The sequence below is a fragment of the Budorcas taxicolor genome, chromosome X, assembly GCF_023091745.1.
Source record: "Budorcas taxicolor isolate Tak-1 chromosome X, Takin1.1, whole genome shotgun sequence".
NCBI lineage: Eukaryota > Metazoa > Chordata > Mammalia > Artiodactyla > Bovidae > Budorcas > Budorcas taxicolor.
In genome coordinates, this window is record NC_068935.1 from 71015761 (window position 1) to 71027030 (window position 11270).

At 35.5% G+C, this 11270-nt stretch overlaps 1 protein-coding gene across 1 annotated transcript; it reads left to right on the plus strand.

The window, feature by feature from the left end:
• Window positions 1-2314: 2314 nt before the first annotated feature.
• On the plus strand, window positions 2315-2884 carry LOC128069511 (biogenesis of lysosome-related organelles complex 1 subunit 5-like). Its single transcript, XM_052662680.1, is given in 1 exon segment — window positions 2315-2884. A coding segment is annotated over 1 exon segment (570 nt).
• The last annotated feature ends 8386 nt before the right edge of the window (window positions 2885-11270 follow it).

Below are 11270 nucleotides of genomic sequence, written 5' to 3' on the forward strand. Positions count from 1 at the left end.
AAATAGCTCAACTGGAATTCCATCACCTCCACTAGCTTTGTTTGTAGTGATGCTTTCTAAGGCCCACTTGGCTTCATATTCCAGGATGTTTGGCTCTAGGTGAGTTATCTGGGTCATGAAGATCTTTTTTGTACAGTTCTTCTGTGTATTCTTGCCACCTCTTCTTAATATCTTCTGCTTCTGTTAGGTCCATACCATTTCTGTTCTTTATCGAGCCCATCTTTGCATGAAATGTTCCCTTGGTATCTCTAATTTTCTTGAAGAGATCTCTAGTCTTTCCCATTCTGTTCTTTTCCTCTATTTCTTTGCATTGATTGCTAAAGAAGGCTTTCTTATCTCTCCTTGCTATTCTTTGGAACTCTGCATTTAGATGCTTATATCTTTCTTTTTCTCCTTTGCTTTTAACTTCTCTTCTTTTCACAGCTATTTGTAAGGCCTCCTCAAAAAGCCATTTTGCTTTTTTTGCATTTCTTTTCCATGGGATTGGTCTTGATCCCTATCTCTTGTACAATGTCACAAACCTCAATCCATAGTTCATCAGGCACTCCATTTATCAGGTCTAGTCCCTTAAATCTATTTCTCACTTCCACTGTATAATCATAAGGAATTTGGTTTAGGTCATACCTGAAAGGTCTAATGGCTTTCCCTACTTTCTTCAATTTCAGTCTGAATTTGATAATAAGTAGTTCATGATCTTTGCCACAGTCCACTCCCAGTCTTGTTTTTGCTGACTGTATAGAGCATCCCCATCTTTGGCAGCAAATAATATAAATCAATCTGATTTTGGTGTTGACCATCTGGTGATGTCCATGTGTAGAGTCTTATCTTGTGTTGATGGAAGAGGGTGTTTGCTGTGACCAGTGCATTTTCTTGGCAAAACTCTATTAGCTTTTGCCCTGCCTCATTCCATATTCCAAGGCCAAATTTTCCTGTTACTCCAGGTGTTCCTTGACTTCCTCTTCTGCATGTACATTTACACTATAATAAATATGAAACCAACATTTTTACAAATTTCTACAAAATCTTAAGGAAATGAACACTACATGGATGGGATCAAAAGTCCCAAATTTGTAATAAACTCTTCACGAGGACAGTTATAGTTTTTTTTTCTTTATAAAAACATTTTGTCATTGTTTCCTTTTTGCTTTCAAATATTATTTTTGCATGGATTTTTACATATGCATAACTGATTGGCTAATTTTCCATGCAAATGAATAGTCATCAAAACATTAATTTATAAATGTATTTCCTTCTTATAACTGAAAATAATTGCTGACTAATTTGCATAATTATTCTGGTTTAGTGTACATATTTATCCTCATCAAAGCACCCCTCCGCCCTTCATACAAACGTGCATTACATAATGCTATGTTAGTCAAATTACCTGGGAAATTCATTTTATTGAATATAATACATATCAGTTCAATTCAGTTCAGTTGCTCAGTCGTGTCTGATGTACTCTTTTTTTTATTTTATAGTTTATTATTTTTTTAATTTTAAAATCTTTAATTCTTACATGATGCACTCTTGCCTCAAAGTAACCCTACAATAAAGAAAATTGCATGTGGAAAGATATCCCTAGAAAGTAATTTATTTTGTTTCTTTACTTCCAAAAAACAGTTTAAATAAGACCCAACTGTTAAGGGTCAGAAAGAGCCAGAAAATCTGCTTATGACTTTGAATGGAGCAGGTTAGTATTAACTCTGGCCTTAAGAACCTCAGGAGGAAAAAAAGAACCTCAGGTAGACTGACTTCTTTCAAAGATTAACTCATGAGCCAGGAAGTCAAAGCCTCACAATTTCAGGAGTCTAGTACTTTATCTCTTGAATTGTCTTTAATGATTTAAGGATGGTCCTGACATAAAATTACTTGTAACTGTGTCAGACCCACTCTGGGTTCCACAAGAGTGGCCTGAAACCTAAATATGGTATATAAAGTCAACTGACCTTTACAGGGAGGGAGTGACACTATATTAGGCATCTTCTTAATGTGCCAGAATTCTTCCCTACCTAGATATATGATGATCCTCTCACACTGTTGAATCTATAACATTCTCCATATTTACAGAATCACAGAAGTAGTACTTTCAATTCCTGAAAGAGTAAGACAAAGAAATTCATCATTCCATACATTTCAAATAACATTTTAAAAGGGACCTGCACAGTAATATAAGTGAAACCTATGATGAAAAACAAAATGAAGAGTCACTACTTAGGGTCAAAATACACTAAACAGCAACTTTTATGCATATTTCATTCAAGCACTAAAGGTAGTAAATATGAAGCCAAGATGAAAATAACACTAAATTTGCGGGATGAGCGGCAATGGGACAGAGACCCTGGTGGGTTGTGAGGCTGCCCCAGGCAGTGGCTGTGGCAAAAAGAAGGACTCTCTGGGGTTTGTGGGCTCACCAGCATACCTCGTTATCAAGGATCTTGGAGAAATTCATTCAAGGCTGTTAGATCACAGACAAGTTATCTAAGGTGAAACCCATTATTTTGTGAAAGTATTTGAAGAAAAACATGGTCTTCGAGAAATGCGAGTTCTTGAAAATCTAAAGAATATGATCCATGAGACAAGTGAACATACTCTTCCGACATGTAGAGAAACAATGCAAGACAACTTAAACCAAGTTCTCCAGAGATTGCAAGCAGCTACTGACTCGGTCTGTAGATTCCAGCAGAGGGAACAGGAGCGAAAAAAGATTCATAATGACCTTTTAATGGCTAGTGAGAAACAGCACATAATGCAGTGGGAAGATTTCATGAAAGAGCAGCACAGCAAACAGGCAGAAGTGGACGAGGAGCATAGGAAAGCCATGGAGAAGCTGAGAGAGCAGTATGCAGAGATGGAGAAGTACCTGGCAAAATTCTCAACCTCCTGAGAACTTGAACCTCAGCAGTGACAAACTAATGATAAAAAACTGACATCCCCACTGCCCCCCCCAAAAAAATGCTCCCCCCCAACCATTTAGCCTCTGCTTCAAGCTTAATAATATATTCAATGTCACTTTTCTGTCGGAAAATGGAGCCCACTCCTGAAGTCTTCGCTATTTCCTAGATGAGTGTCACATCTTTCCAGTTTCAAGTGCCTCTCAATGATCATTCAAAGGGGAAGGAGTTGGAAGAAAATGGTGTCCACGTGCTCTCAGTTAATGTGAACCAGTTTTGGTTTCCATTGATTGATTATCTCAGAGAACTAAGGGTAAGTACAGACTTCTTAGGGAAGTAATTTAATTCATCCTTCTGCAGGGTTAATGTTAGTTTATCATTGTGGCTTAGAAAGCAGAGATGGTGTCTGCCTGTCGTGGATTCCTTGGTTCTTGAAGGAACCAAGGAATTATTATTATTCCATGAGTAATGCAGACAGAAACAACTGTCCTGGGAACAGAGATCATATTGAAGAGAGAGGAGCATCAGAACCACGTCTCTGCTGTGCACATGGGGCCACACTGGTCTCTGAACGGCCTGCTGGGAGAAGTTGTTGTATAATGCTGTGTTTTCGCTGGACAAGAAGACATGCTTGTTAAGACTGTGGCCTTCCAACACTTCATGTTTTCAGCTTTGATTAAAACATGCTTACAAGGAAAAGCTTACCAGAAACACAGTTAACTTTTAACCTTTCCAAGAAACATAATCTTGCCCATAGTCTTTACCTCATTTTTACGTCTGCTTTTGCTGTGGGTAAGCTTTGTAAGATAAATAATGTCTCTACATGTTTCAGCCATTTAATGAGTAATCAACAAATTCTGCCAAGGCCTCCCTCTGGAACTGTATAAAGATCCTGGCTTTGAGTAAACCAGAAGTATTTGCCCACACGGCAAATGATCCATGTAAAATGTAAATCCTTTTTATTATTGAACGTCTGTTCTCATAAGTAGGTGTATTATGATGAAACATGTACCAATTCTGTCATCACTGTGATCTTTAAAAATCTGCATTTAACAGTTTAATTGAAGAACTAAATATATATTTTTTTATTTACCATGAACCAAGCAGCCTGGCGTGCTGCAATTTGTGGGGTCGCAAAGAGTCGGACAAGACTGAGCGACTGAACTGAACTGAACTGAACTGAAAACAGAATTATATGCAATAATTTCAAGAGATTTATGGTAAATGAGTGAGAGGTATGGATAGACCTTTCAGATATTTTTTTTCATTGCCCTTCAGTGAAGAAAGGCACAAGAAAGAAAATACCCAGCTAGCTTGTGTTAGCTCAGTGTTGCTCCTGCAGAAAAGTGCCGATGCCTGCCTGTGTAAATTTATGGCTTATTGTCAAAGCTTCATTCTTGGCTGCATATTGAAAATGTGATTAAAGTTAATAGAGGAGGTAAAATAAGTATTTGAGATTTCTTTCAATAACACAGAAATTCTGCCAACTCCCTGTTTGCTAATGTAGGCTTGACAAGCTCATTCATCATCCTCTGGTACCTAGACCAAAAAGAGTACTTACTGACATGCAGGCATGTTGGAATTTTCTTAATTCTCTTTCAGTGGATGGAAAAAGAAAATATACTTCCAAAAATATCCTGCACATGAAAAAGGAGGAAAACCCTAAGTGAAAATTCCCTTTGTACTGTAGGCAGTTTCAGAAGAGCTATTAATTGCCAGTGCACCACTGAACAGATGCTAGAACCAGGAAACCAGGGCCTTGTGTGTGAGCAGTAATGATTCCTCCACTTGTGCGTAGATTTTTGACCATGTTCATTCATCTCATGTGAAAAATAAATACTTTACCATATGCGTTTGTATATATTATATGAGGATCTAAGGGCCTTCTTAAACCAAAAAGACTTAATGAAATTTTTGAGCTTTAAACATGGATGTTAAATCTCTTCTTGTAACTTTTTTAGCTATTCAATATACCTTCTAAAAGAGATGGTTGGTTCGCTTTCCTTTTGATATTTTTAGTAGTGAACAATTTCCCTTATATTTCTCAGTTTCTAAATCACTTTTGATATGTATTTTATTTATATATAAAAATCTGCTTTAGTAGCTACATAATAAACAGCATTTCTGCTGCTACGTTGTCTAACAAAGAGAATATGGCTTCTGGGTGGCTCACAGGATTACTTTCTAATGAGCAAAGGAAATAATGTATTGTCAAATTAAAGTGCTATAGAAACGTTTGTTTTTAAATTCTATTTTTTTATTTTCCATCATGATTTCTTTTTTTTCTTTACTTGCATAAGTGGATTTTTTTTTTTTAAATTTACTAACATGTAGACTTTTAAGTTCTGTTCTTATTGATTTCTGCTTTCATTGGACTATGGTCCAAGAATAGATTCATATAAGACTAAAATGTTACAATTTGTTGAGATTTTCCATCTGACCTAAAATATGGTCAGTTTTTGTAAATGTTGTGTTAGTGCTTGAAAGTTTGCCTGTTTCCAGTTGTTGGGTGTTCATTAGACCAAACTGTTAATTGTGTTGGCCAAATTGTCTCTATTTTAATGTTCTTTTTTTTCTACTTGATCTTTCAGATTCTAAGAGGTGTTTAAGTTTTCTGTTCTAGTGGATTTTCTGATTTTTGTAATTGTGTTAATTTTTGTTTTATATATCCTGAAACTTTGTTATTCAGTATATTACAAGTTTAGAATTGTTTCTCTTCCATGTTTAGAATTGAATCTTATATTTGTTGTCACAGCTTCTATTTCTAATAATATTTTCATATCATTTTATGTTCCTTAAAATCTTATGTTTCTGAAAGAAATATTTATATAAACCACACCAGCTGGTTAGTGTTTGTATGGTATATGTTTCTCTATTCTTCTGTCAGACCTTTACGCTGTGTTTTCATGTACCCACTAAAAACTAACTAGATTTTTTTTTTCTTTCTATCGATCTTTTAGCTGGAGGCATTAATTGATTTACATTAGTGGAAATTGCTAACATATTCGGGTTTATTTATACCATGTTATTGTGCTTTTTGTTCTAACATTTTGTTATCTCTCTGCCCTTGGGTGTTTTTCTCCCTCCATCTTCAGCACTGAATTTTTTGGTTTTCCATTTACTTTTTCTCTGCTAGTTTAAAAGGTAAAACTCAAATTTTGTCTTTTTAGTGCTTTTCGTAAATTTTAGTTTGCATCATAAACAGAATCTAAAGTTTTATGTTTTCACTCTTATGCTGAACATCAGACTTTTGAACAAAATCTGATTGTCTTCCCTTAATTTATAAGTGTCTATAATGTTAGTTTTATCTCAGTTTAATTCCAAAATAGTTATTGTATACAGTCAGTATTTGTTTAAATTTACCTATAAGTTTACTGTTTTATTATCCTTGAAAGTTAGCTGGGTATACAAGCCTAGGTTGACAGTTATTTTCTCTCATTTTTTTAATTATACTATTCCACTGTTGTGTTGCTTCCATTGTTGCCTCTGAAATGACACTTGTCAGTTGATCAGTATTCCTTTGTAGGTAATCAGTCTTCTCTTTCAGGTTATGTTTAAGTTCTTTATCTCTAACATTCTGCAATCAAATGTCATTATACTACAACCTGTCTGCTGTGGGTTTCTTTTTTATTAATCAACTATGATTCACTGAGCTTCTTGAATCTGAGAATCGGTGCCTTTTGTGAATTACGAAAAATTTTGACTTTTACCTCTTTGAGTAATATACCTTTGCATTTTCTCAATTCTCTCCTTTAGGAAATCAAATTAGACTTAAGTTTTACCATCTCACTCTGATCTTTATATCTCATAATCTCTGTTTCATATTTTTCTCACTGTCTCTATGTTGCACACTACATCATTTTTTTACATCCATTGTCCAGTTCATTAATTTTGTCTTCTTGCTGTCTCTAATGTATTTAACCTATCTATCATTTTTAATTGTGATTATAGTTTTTTTCATTTCCAGAAATGTTGTTTGGTTCTTTCTCAAAATTTCTTGGTCATTTGAGGTAGTTCCTCTATTCTCTCTTTTTCTTTTCTTTTAACATATTAAAGGTACTTATTTTACATTCTGTATATAATAATTTCAATATCTTTATCCTTTTTTTGTGGCTCTGAATCTATAGTTTGTTTTGTCTGAAGCAAGTATATGACTTGTTTTCTGATGTGATCAGTGAATTTTCATTGTGAATTGACATTCCTCTGAACTCCATTTTGGGGAATGTTTGATATGTTCCAACAGAGAACTTTGCTATGTTTTTTTTGTTGTTGTTGTTGTTTTTTCCTAGCACCATTTTGTTTATTTTGGCCCTGCTAACCCTGGACCACTTCAGAGTCAGAGTTCCCCTTGGGTTTCCTGCTGCTCCCTCTCTGTCCTTCAGTGTGTATGTGTGCTCACTGACACTCACAAGCCTTGTGAATTTCCTCCTCAAATATACAATGGTGTCAGGCTGTGATAAGACATTCCTAGAGATTTTTTTCATCCTTCATATGTCTACTAGAGATTTTTTTTCATCCTTCATATCTCTACTTGGAACACGGATGAGACACTTAAGGTGTTTTCCTAGTTCACTCACTGAGAGGTGCTTTTTGGGGAGTCATCAGTGGTACTGCAGTCCATGTCAGTCCCTGTTGTGAACTGAATCATGTCCCCAAATTCATATGTTGGAGCCCCAGCCCCCAGTGCATCTGTATTTGGAGATGGAGCTTATAAAGGTGTAATTAAGGTTGAATGGGGTCAGAATCATGGGGCCCTGATCTGACAGAACCTGTGTCCTTACAAGAAGAAGAGACCTTCTCTCCATGTGCACACAGAAAAGGTCATATGGTCACAGCAGAAAAGGTGGCTGTCTGCAAACTAGGAAAAGAGGTCTCAATGGAATGGAATTTTCTGGCATCTTGATCTTGGACTTCTTGCCTCCAGAACCATGTGAAAATAATTTCCTTGTGTGTAAGCTGCCCATCTGTGGAGTTGTATTATGGTGACCCAAGCAGACCAACACAGTCCCAGGCTGTGGTTCCTGCCCCTATGCAGGTATAGTCCTTAAAACTGGGGTCCTTCTAGGTGTCAGGGGTGGGACATGGGACAGTTATCAGTTCCGTAGCCAAACTGTCTTATGGAATTTCAGCTTTTCCCAGTCTGCCTTCAGTTGTTTTCATTAATTTGCCATGAACTCAGCCATATATATATATACATATATATATATATATATATATATGTATATATAAAAGTGAAAGTGAAGTCGCTCAGTCATGTCCGACTCTTTGCAACCCCATGGACTGTAGCCTACCAGATTCCATCATCCATGGGATTTTCCAGGCAAGAATACTGGAGTGGGTTGCCATTTCCTTCTCCAGGAGATTTTCCCGACTCAGGGATTGAACCCAGGTCTCCCACATGGTAGGCATTGTAGGCAGACGCTTTACAGTCTGAACCACCAAGGAAGATATATATATATATATATATAGTTTAAAATTTCTCTAGCATTTGAGGTGTTCAGTAGCTAGTGAGATTTCTCTGTACAGAAATAGTGTCTTACACGCCTTTATTTAAAATGGATAACCAACAGGGACCTACTATATAGCACAGGAAACGCCTCCAAGTATTAAGTGGCAGCCTGGATGGGAAGGGAGTTTGGGGAGGAATAGATATATGTGTATGTATAGCTGAGTCCTTTCACTGTTCACCTGGAAATATCACAACATTGTTTGTTAATCAGCTATACCCCAATACAAAGTAAAGTTTAAAATATCAAAAAATAAAATTAAAGTTACCAGAAAAAAGAAATGGCATGTTATACAGGTATACATTGATTTTATCATGTTCAAATTTCCTTCCTAGAACACCATGTCCATATTCTACTATAAAGGATGATATGTTTTCTTTCAGTCATTGTGCCTAATATTTTCTATTTGGTGGTTTCTTTTTTAATTATTATTATTATTTGCTTTCTTGTTGTCTGTGAGCTAATTTGATTGTTTCTGTTCTGTTGAATTATTTTTACTATTCATAAGGTAATAAAAGCAAATACAAGTTAAAAAAAGAAAAGAAAAGAACACTAAATTTATAGTCTTTCCTTGTTTATATATCACATTGAATTCTTAGGCCATTTAAAAGTGAGTATCTTTAGAAATTAAGAAGTTGGGTGTCATAAACAAGAGGGAAACAATTTAAATCTGAAAGTATAATATACCTCTAAATTTGATGCTAGCTAGATATTGGTTTTTTTTTTATATAATGCTATGCAGCGTTAATAGTTATGAATATATCTGCTTCATAAATAAAGTATTAGTATGTATTACAATACATACTTTGGAAGGAATGATACTAAAGCTGAAGCTCCAGTACTTTGGCCACTTCATGCGAAGAGTTGACTCATTGGAAAAGACTCTGATGCTGGGAGGGATTGGGGGCAGGAGGAGAAGGGGACGACAGAGGATGCGATGGCTGGATGGCATCACTGACTCGATGGATGTGAGTCTGAGTGAACTCCAGGAGTTGGTGATGGACAGGGAAGCCTGGCGTGCTGCGATTCATAGGGTCTCAAAGAGTCAGACACGACTGAACGACTGAACTGAACTGAACTGAACTGATGTATTACAATATCTGAGAAAATTTCACATCAATAATATTGCCCAACAACGTTTAATTCACTTTGGAAAAGACACAGTTTACATTAATATTTTATCATTTGGTAACTCATATTAAAATGTGCAAATTTAGTAATAAATAATGTACACACAACTGTTTTTATTTATTTTTATTTAATTTATTTCTTATTGAAGGATAATTGCTTTATAGAATTTTGCTGTTTTCTGTCAAACATCAACATGAATTGGCCATAGGTGTACATGGACATGAGTTTGAGTGAACTCTGGAAGTTGGTGATAGACAGGGAGGCCTGGCATGCTGCAATTCATGGGTCGCAAAGAGTCAGACACGACTGAGCAACTGAACTGAACTGAACTGAACAGATATATATATATATCCCCTCTTGAAGCTCCCTCCCATCTCCCTCCCCATCCCATCCCTCTAGGTTGGTACAGAGCCCCTGTTTGAGTTTCTGTATCTACAAAATACTAAGCCAGTTGTTAAAAAAACCCTTATCCATCGCCTCTTCAGAATGAAATGTCAGAATGATGGAAATGGATTGAGAGGGTTATTGGAGAAAATGTTGGAGAAAGAAAAACATCTTATTTTATGAACAGCATCTTATTTTAAAGAAGAACATTTTATTTTATATAAAGAAAAACAGGAAATAAATCAGTGCAGTTCAGTTCAGTTCAGTTCAGTCACTCAGGAGTATTTATTACTAGTTCATAGAAATTTGCAAATGATGAAAATAAATTAATGACTGTGTGAGCACAAAGAACAAATCATAAGAGCATCTAACTAATGCATTCTTTAGAGTTTAAATGAAGACCAAATAAATTATTAGAAAGGAATATGTGAGTACTAAGGTACAAATTTTATCAACCATAACAATTCAATAACATAAATTATATCATTTCATTTTACAAACAAAACTACTAGCTAATCAATTTATTATACATAAGAGAGAAGTGTGAGCTACTGGGTCTTGTGTCCATGTCTGCAATAAACTATACGATTCTTTTAGATATCTTTTACTAATTTATTTAATTAAATTCCAAAATTACTCTAACATCCTGCTGTTATCTTAAGCCAGTATCTTGATTGAGGATAATATAAAAAGTGTAAAAAGTTGCCAAGAGAGCCTCTCTATTTCTAAATGGTGGTTCTCTATTCACTTTGTTCACTCTATGTATATGCTTTCCTTCCTCCCATAGCTGAAAACCACTGCGCTTAACAGAGTGATATATAAAAGCTGATGCTTGTCCCAAGAAAGTTCAAAAGCATGAAATTCAACTGCAAATCTTAATGGCAAAGTCTCCATTTTTCCTTAAGCTCTCATTCCACATTTCTTTCAAGTATCACTTATTTTTTAAATTTTTTTCTTTTATTTTTTGTTATTTTATTATTACTATTTTTAATTATTATTATTTTTACTTTACAATATTGTATTGGTTTTGCCACACATCAACATGAATCCACCACAGGTGTACACGTGTTCCCAATCCCAAACCCCCTTCCCACCTCCCCCTCCCACTAAATCCAACTTTTATTTGAATAATTTCTGATTGTCAGTGTGAAAAATTCTGTATGTTGAAAATAAAAAGAAAAATGTTTAAGAGTCAGACACGACTGAGCAATTTTACTTTCAGTTTTCACTTTCATGCATTGGAGAAGGAAATGGCAACACACTCCAGTGTTCTTGCCTGGAGAATCCCAGGGACGGGGGAGCCTGGTGGCTGCCATCTATGAGGTCGTACAGAGTCAGATGCGACTGAAGTGACTTT